General features: G+C 38.2%; 1 protein-coding gene across 2 annotated transcripts in view; it reads left to right on the top strand.

The window, feature by feature from the left end:
* Positions 1-27,235, top strand: part of LOC126470564 (GTPase-activating protein and VPS9 domain-containing protein 1) — a 366,100-nt gene that overhangs the window by 69,678 nt on the left and 269,187 nt on the right. For both annotated transcript variants that reach the window (XM_050098503.1, XM_050098502.1), the window contains exons 3-6: positions 2,134-2,310; positions 9,780-10,015; positions 15,830-15,997; positions 16,107-16,335. In XM_050098503.1, coding sequence (XP_049954460.1) covers positions 2,134-2,310; positions 9,780-10,015; positions 15,830-15,997; positions 16,107-16,335 — 810 coding nt within the window. The remainder of the gene's footprint in view (positions 1-2,133; positions 2,311-9,779; positions 10,016-15,829; positions 15,998-16,106; positions 16,336-27,235) is intronic.

Raw genomic sequence — 27,235 nt, 5'->3', positions numbered from 1 at the left:
CTCTTCACTTGCTGAGGCCCTAACATCTACTAACTGATAATTTCTCTCACCTAATTTTACTACTGCCAGTTCAGCTGATGTTTTTAGCCTTCTCACTTCTACCATTATGAATCTCCATACTAGAAGGCATTATTTATTCTGTTACTGTCTTAGCCATTCATCAGGTTGAGGGGTCAGATGTGGGTGAGGTATCTCTCGCGACAGATGAGCTCGGAGGGGTGGTGGTGGTGGTGGGGGGGGGGGGGGGGGGAGAGGTCCCTAATCTGCTCTTGGACCTGCATACTGGTCCAAACCATATACTTTTACCTTTGTTTCAATTATTTCTCATGTCTGGCATCAATATTGCTTTTAGTGCCTCAGTTTTACAATTCCTACATACTGTCATAATACAGTTGGATTTCTTTCTGATGTCATTAACTTGAGATGGCCTATTTCTTGAACAAGCAGCTAATGACCTTGCTAAATAGTTTCTTAACTTACCAACCTACCAACTTTGGATGTTAGTTTTATTCATTCTTTAAGAATGTGTTCACCTACTAATACTAGTATTAGGTTTGCTTACTCAAAAATATCAGTGATTGGTGAGAATGTTGATGATATTTGTATGATTTGTTAGGTAATAAACAGTTTGAATTTGAATTTGATGGTTGCATACTACCATAGTTTGGAGTAACCTTGTTGTAGGATCATAGCTCAATTGTAGTATCACTGTCAGAAATGAGTTTTGCTGTCATTTTCCTGTAAAATTTATTGTTAATGTGACTAGTCTGTTCACTACATTTTTCTGCATTTCAGTGTTTAAAGCTGCTCTCCCGGAAATTTTATTGGAAACAGGTTTCACAATTTACTTTATTTTCTTTATTATTTAATATATAAAGTCAGTTGTTAATGAGTGCCAAAATTATTACATGATTTTAAATGGAAAATACTTTTTTTTTTTTTTTTTTGTCTCTCCCACTTGTGTCAGGGCTGACCATAAAAATATCCAAACGTACAGATTATGCTTAATGAAACTTCCTGGCAGATCAAAACTGTGTGCCAGACCAAGACTAGAACTCGGAACCTTTGCCTTCGCGGGCAAGTGCTATACCAACTGAGCTTCCAAAGCATGGCTCACAACCCATCCTCACAGCTTTAATTCCGCCAGTACCTCTCTCCTAACTTCCAAACTTCACAGAAGCTCTCCTGCAAACCTTGCAGAACTAGCACTCCCAGAAGAAAGGATATTGCAGAGACATGGCTTAGCCACAGTCTGCAGGATGTTTCCAGAATGAGATTTTCTCTCTGCAGCAGAGTGTGCGCTGATATGAAACTTCTTGGCAGATCAAAACAGTGTGCCGGACTGAGACTTGAACTTTGGAAGCTGCAGAGTGAAAATCTCATTCTAGGAACTATGCTTAATGTTATTAACTAATGTTTGTTAAATTATTTAGTTTTTGTGCTGCTGCTTCCTTAATCACTCAAATCAATTTTGATTTTATTTATAAGATCCATATTTGTATCTTTTAAATTATAATGAGATGTTTCTCTTCAGATTTTTTAAGCATTCTCACTGGCCTGCAGTAAATGAATTGAATAAATGGGTACAGATACTTGATATATTATTTTGATACATCGTTTCCAGTTGAATTTCAGTGCTGGATTCTACTGGAAAAGTAAAATTCATTCTTGTGTTGTTAGCATTTGCAGTCGTGCTTATTTACATAGCAGCTGTGATTTCTGCATTGATATTTCTCCAGTTCTTTTGAATATCAACTTGTCATTGGAACACTCAATGTAGGTTTTCCTCTGTTTATTATGTAAATCTTTCCAGGTAAATGCTGGTTCAATCACCTGTAAGTGATACTGATGTCAACATGATCTTCCTTCTTCCCAACCTTACACATCTTTAATGCTAAGCTATAAGTCCTTCTCATAAATGAAAGTGGTGTGGCCATTTACTCTACAGTACCAGAGTTTATATAGACACTTTTGAAGATGGCCTTCATTCCTGGTTTGGTGGAAGTACATTAGTTAGATATCTTCAAAAGAATCTCTTGTACTGTTTGACAGCTGTGAACTTCTTAGTTGCCATTTCTATTATTACTCTTCATATTTGATGTTATTATGTGCTCATTGTGATTAACATTGCAGGTTACATGTGAAACATCCAGTTTGGCCCAGCTGGCCTGGGTGACAGCGCAGCAGAGATATAACCTGAACAGGCTTATTGTGTCACGACCAGATTGTACTCCTGCAGTTTGCTGTCAAAAGGCAAACACATTTGAACATACATCATTTATAGATGGTTACAAAGCTCTGGGGTTTCAGGTGAGCAATATTCTTTTCAGTGATTACTATGTAATTCTATTAATGAGCAACAAAAGAAAGTTACTTACTCGTTGGGATATTGTGTAGAAGAAATAATTTATAAAACTGTGTCAAAAATAGTAAAGTTCAAATAGACTTAATATTATTAATGAAGGGAGCTAGTTGCACTGTAGAGTAGTGGACAGGTGTTAACTGACTTCAAGGCTGTTTAGCTTTCAAATTTGTGAAAGCTTTTTCCATGACTTTTTACCAAATGATGATCACATGAATAATATAGTTGGTTGGATAGCAATGAATAGGCCTAATTTTAATTACTTGATAAAATTATTCAGTTTGGTAACTAAATAAATTCAGACTCTATATTAATCATCCTTCAACATAATTGAAACAAAACAGAATGAAACATCCATAAAAGAATGGAAGAATGTACAGCTGATAACTTCTGTGTTTGATTATACTGTGCAGATTCTCAACAGTGGTGCTTAAATATTTGGTGATGTTGGATTTATGAAGGTGCAAATTTTTGTGTGTATTGTTCTGTTTTCTGTTGTAGGAAACATCGTCAGAGATTACGTTTATTGGTTCTCCAATGTAAACTTGCTCACTAGCCAAAACTGTTGAATTGTTCATTTTTACCTGCAAAAAGATCAATCCTACCATTGCCAAACATCAAGTCACATCAGCATGTGTTGTAGAGTTTGTGTGACAAAAGATTTGATGCGATTTGTTTTATTGAGCACTAAGATCAATTACTTGTATAATTACTTGTATAATTTCAATCCATATTTTTTTCTGTTTGTGTTTGTGAGTCTTATGGTCCCACTGTACATCCTAGCATGCTGTTGATTGGATCTCGATAAAACTTTAGTTTAGAAGAACCGAATTTGGTGGTCCAGTCATCTCATTGCATGATCTGCTGCTGATTTATCCATGTAGCCCAAGTAGCAGTTGATCTTCTGTTCTTAAAGCTAGATGTTGATCCTTACTTGTTCCTATGTGCACTTGATTGTATGTGCAAAGGATTTTGTATACTGCCACTGAGGCAAGTTTGGTGCATGTATTCAAATAACTGAGCACCTTTCTTGGCAGTTTAAGCACTATGTTAATACAGTGTTATCTTAGCACTCTGCCCATATGATCTGTGGTCTTTTTTATGACTGGAAGGAAAACTTTCCCTTTCGCTGTTTGTTTTTTGTTAAAAGTTCCAGCTATTATAGAGTGCAGTACGTTATTAATTTTTTCATCAGAGTTACCGTTTCTCCTAAAAGTAATTCTCCTATTAGTCACTTCTTTCTCTGAGTATTGTGAATCACAGATTTATTTAGCCTGGTTCACCAATGTCCTAATCATCATCTTTCTGCTTGAGAAGGTGACTGGATCTTGTATGAAGGTATCTGTGCATGTGAGTTGACTTCATTTAAACTTTGTGCTGTCGAGTTCTACCAGTTTTTCTGAGTACTAGTTTATCGAAAATTATATCTAACCTTATTTCTGTTTTTCTTTGTGAACTGTACACTAAAATTCAGATCACCTAGAAATGGTGAGAGCTCTCTTTCTCTATGACACCACATGAAAAGAGTCTCGTCGACATACTGAAAGCTACAATTTTATTTTTCTGAAGGCAAAGTTTTTCATACAACTACTTTGTTTGTCAACTCTGTCACAGGTCACAGTAGCAGAGTGCTAAGAAGACACAGTATTGGTACAATATTCAAATCGACAAGAAAGGTGTGTGAATATTTAATACTGTGAAGGACCCTCACCACTCACTTGTCACAGAAGGAGTACACAAAATCCCTTGCAGATATGGTCAAGTGTACGAAAAGAAGCATCAGAACCAGAGGCACACAAATTCTCCTTCCAGCCTGCTTGCTCCTATCTCTGCCACAACCAAGAAAACAACTCAACCTATTGCTCTGGAGACATGAGTGCATGTGTACTGAAGCACAGTGCTTAAAGCAGACCAGCTTGGGTTTCCGCAAGCATGGCAAGCTTCATGGGACCCATGCAGCCTGCTGCACCTGACAACAGGTTGCGTTATCAGTCCAGCATGTTTAGCTAGATATACATTTACGCAGATAGTTTCATTGCAGCTCATTTATCATAACAGTGGAAGCTGCAAAATGAACAAACCAAACTTAAAGGCGATTGAGGAGAAATTAAGAATTGGGAATATATACCATTCACGAAACAGAGCCAAAGCCCAGCAGAGGAAAAGTTTTTGTGTGTTTATGAGGCAGATTCAAATAAATTGGTAGGGGGTCTCATAACGCAACTTGTGCAAAAAGTTACTAAACACTTATTTGGGAACCTCGAGTATATTATGACATGTCTTTAAATCTGAACAGTTGTTTCCTCACTCCATAAATATTTTGAAAGAGGACAAACACTTAGTTTCTGATAAGTGTGTGGAAATTTGTGCTAAGAAATTAAGACGATTTAGCACTACCTAGGCTTTCTAAATTAAGTACAAACAGTGATGGAAACTGAAAAAGAATGTGGCTCAGTGGATATTAAAAACCAAATTACGGCGGTATGCAACATAGTGCAAAGAAAGTTTAGTATGAAAGAAATGCTTCTTCTTTAAGACATGTACTTTTTAGATTAACATAATATGAAAAAATGAACTTTGTGTTTGACTACGAAGTCTTTCGCGGCGGAGTCCTTGCATAAAAAGTTCTCGGTTTACTTGCCGCGTCAAATTTGGATGAAATCCCAAGCTTTCGATGACTACCTCCGTCATCTTCGTCAGGGGTAAAACTGACGAAGATGACGAAGATGACGGAGGTAGTCATCGAAAGCTTGGGATTTCATCCAAATTTGACGCGGCAAGTAAACCGAGAACTTTTTATGCAAGAACTTTGTGTTTGTTAAAATGTGTTTGAGGAATGAACTGTTGTGGCCACTTAGAACAAATCCAGTGAACCCACAATACACATCCTGGAAAAAGTAATTAAAATTGGTATTACTGTGGTCATATTTGGCTAAAACACACATGGTCATATTTGGCTAAAACACACACTAAGGTTATAGAAATAGTCTTCCAAAACCTTACTTTAGTTGGCATTGTAGTATAATAGATAATAGATATCTTCAGGTTCTTAAGCACAAGTAACCTCAATTTTCAGAGATAGTTTTGCTTACTACCGAAAACTTGTTGGAGGAAACCTGATGATGGTTCGAACTGAGAGTAGCCAGTATGTCTACTAATAGAAAGAGTGTGAAGTTGCAATGAAAACTGTTGAAAAAAAGACAAATAAAATTCACCATTTTCTGGCTTGCAATGTCCCAAAATGAATGCAATTATATTGAGCCCCGTACTGTGATACTTGGGTAAAAAAGGATTTTTCATCATCTTTCAAACCCTACATTGAAAGCATATTGAATAAATTGTTATGTAGCATAGCACTGTGGAAGGATGGGCAGACAAGCAAGATTCCAATAGTCTGTTTCGGTTCACATAGCTTGGCGTGGATGGGAATGAAGCAACCTGCCCATTTTGCTGATAACATGTGGCATCTTGCCTACCTGACTAACAGGCAAACATGGGCAGGTTAAAAACAGAATGTGTACACCTCTGGTTAAAACCAAGTTTAAAGATGATGATGTCCCATACTCCAAGGAGCATAGGGGATGATGCGGGAGACCCACACCACCGACTAAACAATTGCTGCCTGGGCAGCATATTATGCAATGAGATCAGGAGACCACCAAATTCGATTCTCCCATACTGAAGTTTTCATTATTATCCTGTGATATAAAGAAAGCATGGAAATTCATAAGCACATAAACAGGTTTAACAGAAAAAAACTGAAATTAAATAAGTTGTGGGCCTTGGTATTAAATAAAGCAAGCAGCGCCATCTCTTTTGCCATCGAACTCCATAAAATATATTGTGGTGGCTCTGTTCCCTTTGCCAATCACCTACGTGTGGTTACATGTAAATAAACGAAGGAAGGAAGATTGTGTTTATCAACATTGAGGTCATTAGAGATGGAGCACAAGCTTGGATTGCGTAGGATGGGGAAGGAAATCGACCCTGCCCTTTCATAGGAACTGTCCCGGCATTTGCTGGAAGCGATTTAGAGAAATCCCACGAAACGTAAATCTAGATGGCTGGATACTGGTTTTAACTGTTGTCCACCTCAATGCAAGCCCAGTGTGCTAACCTTTGCGCTACCTCACTTTTTAAACAGTTTGACAGCTGATCAAGTTTACCTTGGAGAATCAACTGCCCACATGTGAACATGTAGCTAAAATACTACAAAGTGTGTGTTTCATGTATGCAGGAAAATTTTCACGATTGAGACACTGTTGTTTGGTAGAATAAAGTGGACAGGAAATTCCCTGTTTCAGTTACATTACCAATGTGGCATGTTTCATGTATAAACACACCCTTTCTTACCAGTGCTAATATAATCCAAATTCCACTGAACAGTCCATATCAGTGAGTACTTCATTTCATTACCTTTCTTTTCTGTTCCTTGAATGGAACAAGGAAAAAGTAACATTGTGTACATCTGTAACACCCTAATTTCTTCTACCATGTTCTTACGACTCTTACCTGAAATACTCAGTAGAGACAGCAGAATCATTTTACAGTCAGTGCCAATTAGTTATTCCTAAACTCAAGTAGTCTTTTTTATAAAAGTGTGATGCATCACCAGCAAACTTCTGTTCAATGGAGAAGTGGTAATTCAAAAGTAATGTGACTTCCTATTTACAGGCTGATTCTTGCAATTCATACAGTACAACAGGTGTTTAAATACAAATGTTAAAATTATTAAAATATAAAACTGAACAAAAAGTCCAATAGTCCGCTGTAGCTGTGTTTATTTAAGTCGATTAGAGACCCACAGCTTTTAAGTTGCATCTTCTGGTGTATATAAATGCTATGTCATATGGTGTAGGGAGTTACAGAATGCAGTTGACGTGACTGCCCCAGTTTTAATATTCTCTGTCGTGCATAGAAGAGGAGCATAAAGACTTTCAAAAAGAGTTTTCTTTCAGTTAACATTTCACAGCATTTGTGGCATATTTGCCATTGATTAAATGAATGATATTGTTTCTCTAGCCTTTCAAACAATGATCTTTTTCAGTTGTTTTAGTTTCCTGAATCTGTTTTAAATTAGTTCATGTTTAACATTTTCTGTAACAAACCTGATAAGATCGAAGATGGATCAAGTATAAACTGACCTCGTTTCTCATGTGAGCACAGTAGTCTGTGCAGGAAATTAGGACTTCAAAGTCCGTTGGGAAGGGAGGCGAGTGTTGGAAGGGGGGAGAGGAAGTTACCACAGTTTCAATATTTGTGCAGTTATTCAGCTAGCAGCTTCTACAATGAAAGAGACATAACTGCATGATTTCATAGCATACAATTAAAATATTCTCATGAGCGGTGAGTCTAGCTAAATCATATTTAGTAGAGTGAGACAGTAGATGCAGCCTGGAACCAAATTTGAATGTAAAGGTTTTTGTGAAATATTAGATCATGTGCAAAACTTGAGCCACCATTGCCATTCCAGAACCCTTATCACTCCAGACACTGTTGAGATGGTTCATAGCTTAACTGAAAGCAGTTATTGTTGACAGTAGTTGAACTTCAATTGAGAGTTGGAACAGTAGTGTAAAGCAGGTACAATAGTTGGGCATGGCCGAATGGTACAATTTTCAGTATTTTTTCCTATGAAAGAGTGAGGAAACTTCTCATCTACTAGAAAAAAGTGCCTTGAAAATGGCAGGAACTAACTGTCACAGTAAGACTTCTTGTTTTGTAATATTATGTTCTCATAAATAAAGACTGATTAATATTTATGCTCACTTGTATTTCCTAATTTCCTGATATGAAGTTTGGTAGGTATTGATTCATGATGAAACTTGTAATTCGTAGAAGTTCAACACTCAAGATACTTTAAAGTGCAGTATGTACTATTATAGCTAATTTGTAACTCATGAAGTTTGAGGTTGAGTCTCTCACCTTTTTCTGTGTTTGATCTGAATCAGCATTTACCTTTATATAGTGCAAGCCATTATTCATTTTACTGCAGTAGGTACTCATCAGTTACATCATTTGCTCCCGTCCCTGTTTGACTAACAAGTGGAGTAAGGTAAAATTATGTTCTGGATGACTGAAGTTAAAATTCTCTCAATTACATACATCCACTGTAAAGATAATTTGCATTTCAAGGCAGCCATCACATCTTTTAAGTTTTTAAAATCTTGGAACTCAAAACGTGGTTTCTCGATCATGCTTTGATATCTGAAGAGGGTACTTTGTGATAAATCTCAGTGGTCGAGGCACCAGAGTGTCATTTGGACGAGGGGGATTCAAATCACTTGTGTGGCCATTCAGATTTAGGTAACCATTTCAGGCAAATGACACTTTGCTCCATCAACAAGACCATGATCAGTTCTCTTCAATGTCCTAGTCAATTCAGAGATTGTGTTCTCTCTCTAATGAACTCATCACTCATGGGGCATCCTTCCTATTGGAGTAAATGGCAAGTGAAATAACTTTAGTTAATTTTCCAAACAAACTAAGGAAATTTCACAGTTTGTACTGGATGTTGTTTCTTGGAGTTTCCATCGTTTGTATTAGCTAGTAAAATCTGAATGACCACAAAATAGAGAGGGGTACTATCATCTAGTACTGTAGCTTTTGGTGAAGTATTGTCCATACTTGTGAAATGTGACAAAATAAATAATGAAAGAAAATATGGTCCATAGTTGACTGTAATGTAAATGATCTTTGTTGGAATACATTACAACCTCAAATGTTATATTGTTAACTGTGCTCTAAGTACTAAGCACAGTTGCCAGTGTGATGTGAGGGTGTAACATTTGTGATTCGGATCCATTCCCAGAGTAAAAAAGGAGTATGATGTCTACTTTGTACCTGTGAAGAAAAATTTGTTGAAGCTAATTGCACGATTTAAATAAAGATCTTTTACACTACAGTCGACTACATACCATGTTTTCTTTCATTAAATATTTACAGGCTGTGGATCCACACAGAAACAAAATTTTAATGAAATATGACAGTTTGAGCCAAGAATAATTTACTCCAAGCAAGTCATACCCAATGTAATATCCAAATGACCAAACCCAATGTTGTGTTAGATGGACATATCTAGTACAATTTATGCATTTATCCTCCTGTCAGTGCACAATTAGCTTCTATGATTCATTCTTCTCTGACTGGGTGCACTTTATCCTTACACTTTGTGATAACCTTACACATGCGAATTCTGGAACCATTTTTCCAGCTCTGCAGAATCTTTAGAAAATTGATTTTGATAGTAATATGAGATTTTGAAGCACAGCATTTGGATAATATGGAAATATGGAGACCGTTAACAAATTAAATAAAATTAAGTGGCAGTATAAAAGTTTAATTTTAGAATACTATTGTATCAAGTGAGTGTGAGGATGCATAATATATTAACTGTTTTAAGTTTGTACAATTACAGGGATGTCTGGCTTATGGACAGTTTCTGCAGAGAATTCGCAACTCTCCACAACTTCTAGCAGGATGTCTTGTGGTTGGCGACAAATTGCTTCCTCCAGATACCATGGCTGGTGTTGTCCACTCTGTGGCAACTGGTCTTTTGGGTAGCTGCATATTACCTGAAGATACTCACCTAGCTTTGACACTTCTTCGTCATCTAACAGAGCTGCAGCTGGTACCTTCAGACAATCCTCGAAGGTAATTATTATCTGCCTGTTGGTCTGTGAAATTATCAGAATACGTGAAATTCATGAACTGTGTTTATTTCATGAAAGTGTCATTTAAAAGTAATTTTTCCCAAAAGAAGAAAATATTGTCACAACATGCAAAAATTGGAGATGGCATAGAGGCATCTCGATTGCTAATAGGAACTCAAGTCTCCACTATATAGTGCTGAGTTACAGACAATGTACCAGTCTTCTGTCAGGCCATTCCTCCACAGTGCTCATGGTAATACATTTAAATTATTCATAAATGACACAACTTCCTTGTCACCACAAAACCAGGTAGTGTGATTGATTGTTCTTCAATAATTTCATGTTTTTTTGACCAATTTATCTACAATTCTACTTTGAGTCTTCCATCAGGTCAGACTTCTTTTAAAATTAGATCTTGTGCCTGAAGATAATGTGCACTACTTCCTACCAGTCAGCTGCAAGGAAGTTTGTATATGTCGGAGTTCAAAGGAACATTCTGCATTGGCGTTAGCTTTCTTAAATATATTTATAAAATCTGGATTTCTGTGGATCAATGGGCTTTCTGTGGGTCAGTGGTGGGATAATATGGCAAGGATGGACAGCCAATTAACTCATATGATGATGATGATGATGATGATGATGATGATGTCCCATACTCCGAGGAGCGTAGGTAACGATGCGGGAGACCCACACCGCCGACTAGGCAAGGTCGTAGCGGAGGTGGTTTGCGATTGCCTTCCTCCAACTGTAATGGGGATGGATGATGATGATGATGATGATGATGATGATGATGATGATGATGATGATGTTTGATGATGATGATGTTTGATGATGATGAAGACAACACAACAACACCCAGTCATCTCGACGCAGGGAAAATCCCTGACCCCGCTGGGAATCGAACTTGGGACCCTGTGCGCGGAAAGCGAGAACGCTACCGCAAGACCACGAGCTGCTCGTATAGAACACAATAATACCTAATTCATAAAACAGTGTGTAGCTGTGCATAAACCTTATTTGTGTGGCCACTGCTTTGCCAAAAGGAACACGGCACTACAGCTGGAAACAGGAGATCCAGCATTACAGCTCATTACAGCTGCCTCTCTCTTGACTAGATTATTTTTGAACTTCACTTTTTCAACCAACTTATAATGAAATTTTTGAGAATGTTAATTAAGTGCAGAGTAACAATGCAGTTGTTTTACATTGTATTTTCATACATCAAGGCTGTGGCTATGGAGGGTAACAGCAAGTCCATCTCCATGTTGGAAATCTCTATATTCAATATATGGTAAATCCACAGCATACAGTTCAAAAATAAGAGATATCACCATGAATTACTGCTCTAAGCTAGTCTTCAGTGTTCTATAGCCCTTTTAGTTTCCAATGGGCACTCTTGAGTCTGCAGTTGGTGAACACGTTGTTAAAAAGTTTGTCTAGTTCACTGTACATGATAATCTGCAGTGATTTTCAGAGCAAGATTTCTCATTACACTGTTTGATAGGCAGCTGACAACTGTACAAAACTCTATCTCTGTTGGTCCATCATGGCCAAGGGGCATCGGCTGGTAAGTAATTTTCAATGTCAATAAACCTCACCAACAGCCATATACATCAAGATATTTTATTTTATTCTGAAAGTAACCAGTTTTGACATTTCATGTGGCCATCTTCAGGCCCTATACTCTTCTATCCAAATAAAAGTACTTGTCATATAGTGCCATAAATCTCTGGGTATGGTGAATTCCAATTGTTCTACAGTTGCTTCATACTAAGACGTGACAGTTGTTGTCATGTTTTAGTATGAAGGAATTGTATAAAAAAACTGTTGGTGAAGTTTATTGACATTGGGGAAAAAAAGAAAGAAACTCTACAAAACTGAGGCCTAAAAGCAGGATTTCTCAGTACACAGTTTGATTGGCAGCTGATGACTTTACAAAACGGTGCCAGTGTTTTAAGTTTTTTGTGGTATCTACTCTTATTATGGGTCACTTGTGTTAATACTTGGTCACAGCAAACTTGTTTGTAAATGAACAACAAAACAAAACTTCCAACACCAGCTAGTTGACATTTAGAATTAAAAATCTTTATTAAACTTTGAATTTCATTAAGGCAACACAATGACAGATATTGCCACACAGTTACAAAAGTGCTGAGTGCAGCACACCATGCTACTGTTCAGTCTTAAAGTTCTCGGAGCAACTGTTGAAATAAATTTTGACAAATCCAGTGCTGCTGATCTTCACGGGGCTAGTTGTTGAGATATTTGCAAGTCCACATTGATAACTGCTCAGAGTTTAAGTTTTCAGAACTCTTGCACAAAATTTTCCAAGTCCTTGAAACAGTTGTTGAAAAATTTCAAACCTCTAAATTCACACTCATTAGGCCACTCATTTGACCATATGTCATCCTCAGTCCAGCTCTCGAAGTGAACAAATGAGAAGTAGTATACAATAATAAATTGTATGGAAAAAAGTGAAGACATACCACATTTAAAATCTCGATACACAGTAGCTCATCAGTTCACATGTGCACTTAGACTATGACTAGTGTTGCTTAGTGAAGCAGCCTCTTAAATAAGAGTCTGTGGCCGTTAGTTGGCATTAAGTGCAATTGGACATCCAGTTGCACTTTTTACCAACTAAAATTCTAATTATCATCAAGAATTTGAGCGTACAGTCACTTCTAAACATATCTATAAAATAATGAATTGTATTGGAACTAATTTAGATTTACATTTAACTTATTGCTACGACACATAGTGCATACGAATTCAGACCAGAATTTCACCAGCCTTCCTATGGTGTCCTTAGATTGTAATGGGATCCTTAGTTTTCTCGTTGTTTACATGTTAATGAGTGAGATAGTTAATTTACCCATATTTGCTATTAATTATTAATAAACATGATGAAATGTAACTGACTTCAGATAGCTACTATAGCCTACTGACTCGTACTTCTGCTACGTTTAGTGATTTTAGATTTATTTTATGTTAAAATACAGTTTTAGTTATCAGAATGAACATTCTGGATCATAACAATCCAAAATGTATTTCATTAATAAAAATTGTGTACCTGTGTTTTGATAGAGCTGTTCGGGTGCAAGATAGAGCTGTTAGAGTGCTATTTGTGGACTGTTAATTATTTAAAATAGTGTAGGGCCTTAGGAAGTTATCAGTTTCTCAAGTCAGTTGGTATTTCCAAATCTTACGTCTTTAATATCTTAGGCACTATTCTGCCTACCAAGTGTGTGTTTAGATGCACTTACGTGTCTCATTTTTGTCTTTCATTTGGCATTTTGGCCTAACTTGTAACTACAGTAGTTTAGGTTGTGTGTATTTTGTGGGCGTGAAATGAATTTTCGATCTCATAGTCTGCACTGTGGCAGCACTGTACACAACCAGCAATCTGCAGTTACCAAGCACATGAGGTTTTTCCCATCGTACCATAACAGTCCAGGGTACCTACTCCCTTGTATAAGCCAGTTTAGTTTTTGGCTTCTTGTTTCCGCAAGTTGCAGTGTGTGCAAATGTCTTGTGCTAGGGGTAGCAGACAGCTCCAGTTGCTACATCCTCCCAAGTGATGCTTGCACAGCAATGATTTTTAAGAAATTAGTATTCATGATTCAGATATGAACCCTGTTGCAAATATTTATCATCATTGGGGATAAAGTGTGTGACTTTATGTAATCTTTGTACTCTAAGGTACTTCAAGACATTAAATGAATGTTAGCATCTATTAGACTTCTGTCGTGAATTACTTGTCATGTTCTTACCGCAAATAAATTTACTACTTTTGAATCAGTAGTGGACAGATAGTTGGATCACAAACACATTTTGAACTGTATCAAGAGTCACATAATTTAGAAAGATGTACTGAATCACCATTGTGAAAAAAATACATATATCTTAGGAAAAAAATGCCTACAGCATCCCGCACTGGCTGATGTTTTTCTTGGCAGTTCCAAATTTATCCTCTCTCTCTCTCTCTCTCTCTCTCTCTCTCTCTCTCTCTCAATGAAAGAAAGAACTTTTGTGTCTTTGCATATATTGCATTATTTGTCCTGCCTTGTTTGCTTATGAGGTGGTTCACAATTTTCGTGTGTGTGTGTGTGTGTGTGTGTGTGTGTGTGTGTGTGTGTGTGTGATGTAAAACATATCTCTTGATTTTCATTTCAACCATTACCATCTGATCACATCTTAATAAAATAGTGATTCATTTAACTGCTTCCTTGTGCCCTCTCAGAAGGGAAGCAAACCATATGGAAATAATGTGGTGTTGTCAAGATGGTTCTGCATTGTACAAAGGGCATTCAAAAAGTTTTGCACAGTCGTCTCTAATCTTTTTATTTTTTGCAGGAGGAGAATGAAATTTTTTGTGAACGTACTTGGAACATTTAGCTATACATTGAGCCTACTCAGTGTAGCCTCCATAAGCTGTGATGCATCTGGCCCAATGTACTATCCATGATGTAAATGCACTTTGGTAAAATTCTGGGGATTGACTTTTATACCATCACTTGACACGGGAAATATGGTCTTCCATCCTATGAAATTTTTTACTGCGCAGGTGAACCTTCAGACGACCAAAGAGGTAAAAATCAGATGGAGGATGAGGAACAATTTTCCAACCCATTTTCCTGATTTTCTCCTGTGTCATAAGGGCTGTATGGGGTTTGGTGTTATCATGGTGTAGCCTGATGAGCTGACCCTGAAGCTGTGGTCTGTGGGTCTTGATTGCACATCACAGCTTGTCCAGTGACAAACAGTAATGGTCCTGATTCATTGTGGAGCCAGGTTCCAAAAAGTCACTGAAAATGACACCACACTGATCCCAGAAGGAGGAGGCCATCACCTTTTGGCCTGCTGTTTGTGAAAGTCTTGATTTCTTCTCCCGAGGGGAACCCGGATGACCCCATTCCATGGATTGGGTTTTGCTCTCAGGTTCAGACAAAAACAACCATGTTTCCTCCTGGGTAATGACGCCGTCAAAACACTGTTTCCACTCTTTAGGAAAGGTCTTCATTAGGCCCTCGCACACATTCTTCCTCATCGTTTTGGTTTCTCTTGTCGATAATCTAGGCACCCAACCTACACAGATTTTTCTGTATTCTAGTGACTGTACCAGTGGTACCACACTACCCCATGACAAACGAGTCATTTCAGCAAGCTGTCATGTCGTCACACATCTGTCATTTTGGATGATTTGATCAATGGTCTCCTTATTCACATCACTCACTGCCGTCGATGGTCTACCGCATCGTGGATTGTCCAGCAGAGAGAAATCACCTCCTTTAAACCTCTGCAACCATCGCTGGATAGTGCTCAACCATCGCTGGATACTGCTGCGATTCACTGTGTCCTCCCCATAAACAGGGAGCAACTTCCTGTGAATCGATGTGTCAGAGTCATCGTCGGTCTTGAAGAGGAACTCCATCATTGGCTGTTGTCGCAGCCTGACATCTACTTCACGGTCCATTATGGCTCACATGTAAAGAAAAGAAAATACTTTTATAAACCAATTTGTAGCTAAATGTTCCGAGTATGTTCACAAAAAATTTCGTTCTCCTCCCGCAAAAAATAAAAAAATTAGAGACGACTGTCCAAAGTTTTTGAACACCCTTTGTACTATCAGATGTACATGTTTTGTGACTGTAGTTAACTTTTCCTGGAAATTGTGGATAACACTAAGCAATGTAAACACAGAATTCAGCTGAGAGATGAATTTATGTTAAAACATGGTAACTTGTTAGATTTTATGTTGTTACTTCAAATATATATAATTGTATTTTCAAATGTATATGTATCATAATTTCAGGCTTCTAAGACAGAAATCATCCTCATTTGCGCGCCTTTATGGAGAATTTCATGAAGGTCTGTTCTCGGCAAAGTTATTTTTAACAGCTGCACTACATCAACCAATAATGCAGCTGCTGATGGAGGATGGAATGTATTTGGATATAGATCCTGATAAAGCAACAATAAGGTGTGATAAGATATCATCTAGTAAACTGTGGCTCTGTTGGTAACATTTGCTAAGTATTTGAGTTGTTGAAAGTATTAGTTTTATGAACATTTATTTTTTTATGTTCAAGATTTCCTCCAGAGGAAAGGCTAAAGAAATTTGGTGTTGAAGGGACAACTGAGTACAATACCAGACTTAGTGAGTACCGTAACTGGACAAATAAACGACTATTTGCTGCCACAAATAGATTTGTGAAGAGTATATCAAAAAATATGCATTGTTTTCCCTTTGGAATTTTGTGGCTAGTTCGCCAAATTGCGGCATTACTTTCAAAATCTGGGAATATTGAACCAAAGGAGGTAAGCATCATTTAGACTTTCGTATTTTGTGGTTTATATTGTTGAACTTACATGTTGTTGTGGTCCTCAGTCCTAAGACTAGTTTGATGCAGCTCTCCATGCTACTCTATCCTGTGCAAGCTTCTTCATCTCCCAGTACTTAACTGCAACCTACATTCTTCTGTATCTGCTTAGTGTATTCATCTCTTGGTCTCCCTCTACGATTTTTACCCTCCACGCTGCCCTCCAATGCTAAATTTGTGATCCCTTGATGCCTCAGAACATGTCCTACCAACCAGTCCCTTCTTCTTGTCAAGTTGTGCCACAAACTCCTCATCTCCCCAATTCTATTCAATACCTCCTCATTAGTTATGTGATCTACCCATCCTTCAGCATTCTTCTGTAGCACCACATTTCGAAAGCTTCTATTCTCTCCTTGTCCAAACTATTTATCGTCCATGTTTCACTTCCATACATGGCTACACTCCATACAAATACTTTCAGAAACGACTTTCTGACACTTAAATCTATACTCGATGTCAACAAATTTCTCTTCTTCAAAAACGCTTTCCTTGCCATTACCAGTCTACATTTTATATCCTCTCTACTTCGACCATCATCTGATATTTTGCTCCCCAAATAGCAAAACTCCTTTACTACTTTAAGTATCTCATTTCCTAATCTAATTCCCACAGCATCACCCGACTTAATTTGACTACATTCCACTATCCTCGTTTTGCTTTTGTTGATGTTAGTCTTATATCCTCCTTTCAAGACACTGTCCATTCCGTTCAACTGCTCTTCCAAGTCCTTTGCTGTCTCTGACATAATTACTATGTCATTGGTGAACCTTAAAGTTTTTATTTCTTCTCCATGGATTTTAATATCTACTCCGAATTTTTCTTTTGTTTCCTTTACTGCTTGCTCAATGTACAGATTGAATAACATCAGGGATAGGCTACAACCCTGTCTCACTCCCTTCCCAACCACTGCTTCCTTTTCTTGTCCCTCGACTCCTATAACTGCCATCTGGTTTCTGTACAAATTGTAAATAGCCTTTCACTCCCTGTATTTTACCCCTGCCACCTTTAGAATTTGAAAGAGAGTATTCCAGTCAACATTGTCAAAAGCTTTCTCTAAGTCTACAAATGCTAGAAACGTAGGTTTGCCTTTCCTTAATCTTTCTTCTAAAATAAGTAGTAAGGTCAGTATTGCCTCACGTGTTCCAACATTCCTACGGAATCCAAACTGATCTTCGCCGAGGTCGGCTTCCACCAGTTTTTCCATTCGTCTGTAAAGAATTCGCATTAGTATTTTGCAGCTGTGATTTATTAAACTGATAGTTCGGTAATTTTCACATCTGTCAACACGTGCTTTCTTTGGGATTGGAATTATTATATTCTTCTTGAAGTCTGAGGGTATTTCGCCTGTCTCGTACATCTTGCTCACCAGATGGTAGAGTTTTGTCAGGACTGGCTCTCCCAAGGCCGTCAGTAGTTCTAATGGAATGTGTCTACTCCCGGGGCCTTGTTTCAGCTCAGGTCTTTCAGTGCTTTGTCACACTCTTCATGCAGTATCGTTTCTCCCATTTCATCTTCATCTACATCCTCTTCCATTTCCATAATATTGTTCTCAAGTACATCGCCCTTGTATAGACCCTCTATATACTCCTTCCACCTTTTTGCTTTCCCTTTTTTGCTTAGAATTGGGTTTCCATCTGAGCTCTTGATATTCATACAAGTGGTTCTCTTTTCTCCAAAGGTCTCTTTAATTTTCCTGTAGGCGGTATCTATCTTACCCCTAGTGAGATAAGCCTCTACATCCTTACATTTGTCCTCTAGCCATCCCTGCTTAGCCATTTTGCGCTTCCTGTCGATCTCATTTTTGAGACGTTTATATTCCTTTTTGCATGCTTCATTTACTGCATTTTTATATTTCCTCCTTTCATCAATTAAATTCAATATTTCTTCTGTTACCCAAGGATTTTTACTAGCCCCCGTCTTTTTACCTACTTGATCCTCTGCTACCGTCACTACTTCATCCCTCCCTACCCATTCTTCTTCTACTGTATTTCTTTCCCCCATTCCTGTTAGTTGTTCCCTTATGCTCTCCCTGAAACTCTGTACAACCTCTGGTTTAGTCAGTTTATCCAGGTCCCATCTCCTGAAATTCCCACCTTTTTGCAGTTTCTTCAGTTTTAATATACAGTTCATAACCTGGAAATGTCTTAAAATTTAAAACCTGGTTCCTAAATCTCTGTCTTACCATTATATAATCTAGTATCTCCAGGATTCTTCCATGTATACAACCGTCTTTTATGATTCTTGAACCAAGTGTTGGCTATGATTAAGTTATGCTCTGTGCAAAATTCTACCAGGCGGCTTCCTCTTTCATTTCTTACCCCCAATCCATATTCACCTACTATGTTTCCTTTTCTCCCTTTTCCTACTTTCAAATTCCAGTCACCCATGACTATTAAATTTTCGTCTCCCTTCACTACCTGAATAATTTCTGTTATCTCATCATACATTTAATCAATTTCTTCATCATCTGCTGAGCTAGTTGGCATATAAACTTGTACTATTGTAGTAGGCATGGGCTTCGTGTCTGTCTTGGCCACAATAATGCGTTCACTATGCTGTTTGTAGTAGCTTACCCACACTCCTATTTTTTTATTCATTATTAAACCTACTCTTGCATTAGCCCTATTTGATTTTGTATTTATAACCCTGTATTCACCTGACCAAAAGTCTTGTTCCTCCTGCCACCGAACTTCACTAATTCCCACTATATCTAAGTTTAACCTATCCATTTCCCTTTTTAAATTTTCTAACCTACCTGCCCCATTAAGGGATCTGACACTCCACGCTCCGATCCGTAGATCGCCAGTTTTCTTTCTCCTGATAACGACATCCTCTTTAGTAGTCGCTGCCCGGAGATCCGAATGGGGGACTATTTTAGGTCAGGAATATTTTACTCAAGAGGATGCCATCATCATTTAACCATACAGTAAAGCTGCATGCCCTTGGGAAAAATTACATACTAATTTTTAACTATTCTTTAATGAGATACTGTGTCAATTTTATTATAAGAATTCATAACTGAAGGATAATTCTCTGTATTTTCAGGGGTAAGTGTATTTCACTGATGTATTTGACACTGCTTGCTTGAATCTTTTAGTGAATAGTAAGATCTAATAGTTGAATGGGATGAGAGGTGGGGTAGGGGGGTCAGGGGTACAAAGACAAAGGAATCAACTTTTGATAATTTTCGCAGAAGCAACATAAATTTGCAGTAATTGTTTGGAGTCATGAAGAAATATTTGGTGTATAAACTAGAAAGAAATGAGTTACATTAGGGTTTAGAGTCACTTCAGAGCATGTTTTATGATCATTATAGTAAAAAAAAAGAAAAAAGAAAAAAGAAAAAAAAATCCAATAAAGTAAAGATGAATGTGAATTTTATAAGTCTGTTTTTGTTTTGGGTCCAGTCACTGTAGTGTTAAAGGAAAGCATCAATAATCATGTGATTATTACGGGTTGATTTTATTTTGGAACACTGAGATACTGTTGTGTTGTGAAGACTCTATTAAGGTACTTTTGTTTTTCATAGCAAGGGATCAAAATGAAAATCTTAGTATAGGTTTCCCCTGGTAATGGCATATTGTGAAATGCACAATTGTGAAAACTGCAGCAGCTTGAAGGAATGCTGTGAATAGAATGTAACATACATGTATAGTAAAGCTGAATAGAACTCAACATTTCCAGAAGTGCAATGACATAGATGTTACAGAATCTTTTGAACTGTCTTACCAACCATATAAATTGAGCAGTGCTTGTGGCACCAAACGATTAGTTTGTTGTGGTCGACAAGCCTTCAACTATCCACTACACTACTAAGAGACACTGCGTTATTGACATTGATGGCACAGTACAAACAGAAAGGCACAATTGATCAGTGTCATTGTATGACAGTTTTTCTGAGAACTATGTGGCATTTCATATGGGACATAATGTCTTGACTATTGTGTGTGTGGGTTGTGGTAGTGAAGAGAACTAAACAAGTGAAAGATGTAATATTGGATCTTGGGTGTTGACAGAAGTCTAGCACATATAGCACTGTAAAAATGTGCAACCATTTTGGGAGGTGTATGGCTGTTGATATTACTCCATTTGGTGTCGTCTGTAGGGAAAAACACTGCATATCGCTTTTTTTGCACTGAAATTCTTAAATATGATACAGCTGGTCCAAAATACACTACTGTTTGTGGAAATTGCAACACCAAGAAGGAAATGCATGAATTCAATTTATTTAATACCACAGATTAGGTATATGAGAAGTAACAAACGATTACCTTTTCAAATCTCTAAATTTCCTTTGAGCCCTACTATTCAGTATGTCATGTGGCCATCATACACTGCAATTAGAGCTGCTATACACTGTGGCATTGAATCAATGACGTTCTGAATACGATCCTCAGGGATTTCCGTCCACGCAGTTTGTATCCAAACCCACAAACCTGTGACATCAGTTACTGGAGGACCGTGACGCACCAGATGCCGACCAACCTTATACCTGACATATTTGATGAGCGACATGTCTGGTGAATGTGCAGGCCAGGGAAGCAATGGTACCCATCACTCTTCAAAGAAGAACTGTACATTCGCCGCAATATGTAGTTGGGCATTGTCCTGCTGAAATGTGGCCTGTGGAGATGCTTAAAGCAGGGAGAGTATGTCAGGCTCCACAACCTCTGTTAAGTACCGGTTGCTGTTCAAAGTGCCTGCAATACGTATGAGGCGAGATAAGTTGTTGTAACCAATGGCACCCCAAACCATCACACCTGGTGTTTGTCCGCTATGCTGCTCCACAATGCAGCCCTACAGGTTGCGCTTAACACGGTACCGCTGGACACATATGTGGCCATCACTGTAGGACACATTGAATTGGGACTTATCTGAAAAGATTATATGTTGCCACTCAGCACCCCAGTGACTGTTCACGTGCCCATTGCAGTCAGAGGAGCTTGTGGTTTCTGGACAATGGAATCCAACATAACGGCAGTCCAATCTGCAGCAGACGGTGACAGACCGTTGACGCAGACAAGTTAACACCTTTTGCAGTGCTCCAGCGATGAGCCAACACTGTGGATGATGCTGTACTGTCCGTAATGGCCATGCAGACAAGGTGACGGTCATCCCGTGCTGTGGTCATGTTCCATTGGCCAGTTCCCGCTCGTCACTGTGTATGACCTTCCTCCGTCCACTGCTTCCACACATGCATCACTGTCGTAGCAGCGTGCCCTGTGTGAGCCAAAATGTCATGGTATGACAACCTCATTTCCTGGAGACCGATCATTCTGTCCCGTTCCAACTCGCTCACATGCCAATATGGCTCCCTTTGATGTCGACGAGGCATACAGGCACTCACTGTATTGTTTCCACCTTGTGTGACAGCTCTGCACCGACTACACTAGGCGCAACACTGACCCTGTTGGACTGATACAAGGGGCCTCTGCTCGGCCTATGTGTACCCCATCTTGCTGTAAAACGTATCACATATTGCTTGCACGTATTGCACCGACTACACTAGGCGCAACACCGACCCTGTTGGACTGATACAAAGGGGCCTCTGCTCGGCCTATGTGTACCCCATCTTGCTGTAAAACGTATCACGTATTGCTTGCACACCTGTCGCCACTTCCATCAAATGTGATGCTATTGTGGTAATTCCTTCTCGTTGTTGCCCTTTTCACAAACAGCAGTGTATGATACATATGTGAAATTGTTATGTACACTGAAGATAGAAGGTTGAGGTCTCATAAATGAGATAGAGAATGCAAAAATGATACGTACGTGTAGCTGGTATTTTTCTGTGGTAGATATTTCCAGGATATTTGCGGAAAGAAATGTATGTCAGAGTGAACTACAAAAATTCCTTTATTTGTTTTTCCTATTGTTAATACTGTAAAGTCAACCAGCGTTGGGTGTATCTTAATATATTGCCACTGACTCAAAAATAAGAGGTACACAAAAAAGAATCCCTGATACCTTGAACATCAACAGGACCGTTAAACACAAAGCAAATTTTTCATTTCATATTTTCCACCCCAGCAGTAACATGAGGAATTGGCAATTTCTCTATCACAACACTCTTATTAATGTGGGAAATGTCATTTTCATTAAATCTGAAAACAATTTTATCCTTGTCCACAGAGTCTGTAAACACACAACTTCTAGGTCATTTTACAGTATTTTTGTATGGTGCACACACATCTGTAGCTGTGTGCATTCCTCATTCCACCTCAAAATTTAGCCGAGATGCAAAGTCCACCACCTAAATGTGCTAGATCACTTATTACAGTAGGATTTGGTGTGGACTGTTCAAAGGGATTAATGTCATCCGTGCAGTCATCACTCTTCAAAGATGTGTCAGAATTGGAATCAGTCTCCCCAGTTTCCTTTCTTTTCTGTGTACTTTCCACAGCTTTGGTCACAGTTATAGCTTTCTGTCTTCTGCTTTTGGCATACTCTTGGTTGGAGGCCTTCCTTTTTCAGCAAAGAGTTTACTGTATTCTACTGAGATTATTTTCTTTGTGAATGTGACTATTTGATGATGCTTGATCATATGTTTGTCGGTTTTTTGATTCTCAGAATAAGTAAATTCTCAAAACTTGCAGAAGAGCCACTGTTGCAAACAGAGGCTACACTTCTTCTAGAATCATCAGCTTCAAATTCTCCTCCATCCCAGCAAGGCAACATGGCACCATCTTCAAAATTTTTGTGCTCCAGCTCAGTGACGTTTGTGAGTTTTTTCCATCTGGTTTTGTTTTGTGTATAATAGGTATGAACTTTTGCACCATCAAATTGGTTAACAGGATACTGTGACCTATTGTAGGGGGTAGATTCCTGTGCTCTTGAAGCCTGAAGTTATGTTTTTAGGCTCCAAAGCATCTGGCCACACTTTGCTGACAAATCCAGAAATTCTGATTTGGATGGTGTTCACTGACTGCTACTTTGTCACTGAATCAACTCAATATTCAAGGTGTCTTTGAATGGCTTGAAGCAACACTTATCTAAAGACTGCAGCTGGTGAATTGTGTGCTTTGGTAGCTTTATGTTTGCAACTCTGTTACTCTTCGCTTTTTCTATTACTGTAGGATCTAAATGACTAAGGTGACCATCCAACAGGAAAAGTAAAGACCTGGCCACAGGAGTGATTACAGTAGCCTGAAAAGGTGGATGACATCATGAAACCATGAACTACATATGAATAAAATTGCCAGATAAATCATTTTCCCCTCTTCCAGGAACTCCATGAGTGCTCACTGTAAAAAACAATAAGCTGACACACAAGTAAGCATGGTTGTAGTATTGTCTTTTCCAGAGCCTTGAATATCAAGGAAACATCTGACCCAATACCTGTAACAACATGTATCCTGGAAGGATCTGCCGAAAAGTATGTTTCATCCAAATTCTGTCTGTAGGCTGGTTTATCTCTGGTATCCAACTCTCACAGTAGTTCTCTTAGCTGATCATAAATGATAAAGGGGTCAATTATTGCTTTTCTACAATTCATTTCAAGAGTTTCAGTGTTGGTGAATTATGCAAACAGAAATTTCTGAACCACTTTGCACCATCATTAAAACAAGTGGTCAATCCATTCTGTTCTACAAAGTCCTCAGCAACATCAGCTCTTGTTAGTGGAAATTCCCATTTAGCAGGTGTATTCATGTGTGTAGATAAAATTGTTTCTTGATCAGCTGTCAAGTTTGTCTTCCGACATTGCACACCTGAGTGGATACCATTTACCTTTCTGGGCAGGAGCATTGATCCATTTTGTATTTCAATGCTACTTCCTGAAGTGATGATCCATCTTTCACTTCTTTTATAGCTGCAACAATATCTTGTTGAGTGTATGGCCTTTCTTTTATCTTGTATGAATGTGCCACAGTACTCATGTTATAACCCAACACACTCCAATTTAATATTATATGATATAGGCATAAACTATGTTTAAGAACACTAGGGGCCTTAGATTATGTGTCAGTGTAATGAATACATACCAATAAGAGAGATTCAAGAGGAACCACATTCGAAACTTTCTTTCCTTTGTGTCTTGGATGGGTGGTGCACTTGACATAGCTGGCGTAAAGCCCAGAGTAAAGCACAGAGTGTACTATGTGCCCAGCAAAAGGGCCTCTGATTGAGGAACCACTAGGTATGGTTGGTGTTAAGCCCAGAGAATTATGTACCACGAGTGCTCGATGTGAGGTGTCTGGAGAGCAGTTCGTTGGCAACCTATAAAGCCATCTGATGGAAGGGTACCAGGAGGGTGTGGTGGTGGTACGTGACTCATGGGACTGCTTTGCAAAGCAAGTATTGTGCCACCTGGTAGTGTCCCACCTGTTGGGATGTGGTCTCCCAAGGGCGTGTTCCTACCATACTGGAAAGTTTTGGCTGTATCAGGTTTAGAACACCTTTCCCTGCCGTAAAAAATCTTATTTGTAGTTGACAATCACATTAATATAACATGGTTGGATAGTATCCTCATTTTGTTGAACAGTATACATGTTCATTCAGGTAAAAGGTTGTAGTAATGTATCTAACACAACCTCCTGTAGAACCTAGCCAGTAGGTTAAACTTTGATGCCAGCAAATAAAAAATGTTCAGTGAGTGCTATGTTAGAGAATGTGTTTGTGAATATTAGATAAATAGTTACTTGTATTGGCCGCCACATTAAGCACACACACAGCCACAATCTCTGCCCCAAAGATGTTACAGAGTATACCATACTGTCTGGACAGAAGAAAAGAGGAAATACAGTTTAACGTCTCATCTTCCATGAACTCATTAGAAAAGAAGCACAAGTTCAGATCAGGGAAGGATTTGGTAAGATATCAACCTAACCGTGTACTGTCTAACAAACAATCACACTGTTTTCCTTTAGAAATTTAGGGACTACACAGAAAAACTTCCAGTGGGCTTCTGTAGGAGGGATTTGAACCATATTTATTATATACTCTTTTGGAACTATATTCTGTCAGGTCAGTGATTGCTTTGTAAAATAATATTGTTGTAAACTGATAAATAGAGGTTAGATTAAGCACAGTGTTCTCAATATTTGTGGGGAAATGGTGATCTGTCGGACAGGTGGAATCTTCAGAACTAGGATGTGTTTCTGGTGAAAATGAGCTGTAGCCTCGCAAATAAGACTCAGTATGTATTAATTTTGTTTTAATGAGCTGAGTCTCACCCATAAATAAAGTATTCTGAATGAATCAGGAAGTTAGTATATATATATCATCCTGATCCAAAACGGTATAAAATGATGTTAAGATGCGACTCAATATTGCCAATTTTGGGTACATAGATATCAGTAATTTAACATATTTAGAATATTTTCACTTGCTAATATCCTACAGGATTACATTCAGGGGAATTCCTCACTTAGGCAAAAATTATTCATTGCGCAAAAGAAAATAATTAGAATTAGGTGTGGGGGCTCACACAGGTACACCGTGCAGGCATATGTTTAACCATTTTGGAATATTAATCACAGCCTAACAGTAGAGTTATTCACTGATGAAATCTGTTGTTAACAATTCATTGCAATTTGAGAGTTGTTAGAGAGATTTACAAATAAATATTATGAGGAAAACTCATCTTCACTACTCTCTAGTGAATTTATCTATCTTACAGAAAGGAGTAAGACACACACCTATAAAACACAAAATATCTGATGGTCAGCAGAAGTGTTTTCAAATGTAGATCAAAGTCGTTCGTCCTTATTAATCTCTTCTGTACTACAAATTAATTCTTGAGTAGCAGTAACTAGGCTATTACTGGTTATTTACAGGTTTGGCTGTGCAGTCTTTGGTTTGCTTCACACATCCCACACCATTGTATTTCTCATGAATATGATCTACAGAACATGGAACTAATGGACTAGCTAACACTATTATTGTTTAATTATTTTATTTGTGGTGTTATGTTTTAAGTATATTCTGGAAACAGATGGTTTCTGAATCATCACATCATCACCTACATATATTCCTCATTGGAACATTACATCTGTGACTATATGAAACTTAATGCCTTCATGAGCTTTGAATGCCAGGTTTAACTTAGACGGCTTCTGGAGCATTGTGTGTGGTGGATGGATCAATAGTGCACTCACAAACGAATTCTCAGTGCACAGCTGAACAACACAGTGAGAATTATCAGTGATACACAAAGATCAACCATCAGCAAATGACTGTCCATATTGAGCCAAATTCTGCCCACTGGACTTCGATGAAGAGCAGCTCTGCTCTGTGGGTTTAAAAGCATACATGGCAACCTGCAACTCCCTATCCATCGAGATATGGTTATTCTAGAAATAAACAGGTTTAACCCAAAAAAAACCATCCATGAAAACAGCCATGGGAACAAGACTGCTTGCCCTCCACATTGCCAGAACTGCCCTGCTTAAGAAAGAAACCCCTCTGCCTTTGACCAGTTGCACAGAACATGTACAGTGTTTAACTGAATAAGCACCAGTCACAGCAGAAGAGTGGACACTCTTCATAGATTGTGATTGTGGAGCAGCCAGACAAACCATTTGTCACATAGTCACTGACTGTCCCAACAGGGCCTATTGTGGTACTTTTAATGATTTCCTGATGGCAATGAATGATGCAATTGATTGTATTAATAATTTAGATATCTGTCTGTAAATTGCATGTATTATTTTCTGTATTATATTTAATATTGTGCTTAAAAACTTTACAATGAAATATAAAATAAATAAATATGCTGGGGTGCTTTCTGTTGCTCCCAGTGTGTGGAACAGAGCCTACTTCTCTAGCTTCTCACTTATCCTGTCTGAAAATTGTCTGAATACAACCTTCTCAGCATGTTCCCTTTTTCAGGCATTGTT

This window comes from Schistocerca serialis, chromosome 3 (genome assembly GCF_023864345.2).
Source record: "Schistocerca serialis cubense isolate TAMUIC-IGC-003099 chromosome 3, iqSchSeri2.2, whole genome shotgun sequence".
In the NCBI taxonomy this organism is placed as follows: Eukaryota; Metazoa; Arthropoda; class Insecta; order Orthoptera; family Acrididae; genus Schistocerca; species Schistocerca serialis.
This window is presented reverse-complemented; position numbering and strand designations above follow the sequence as displayed.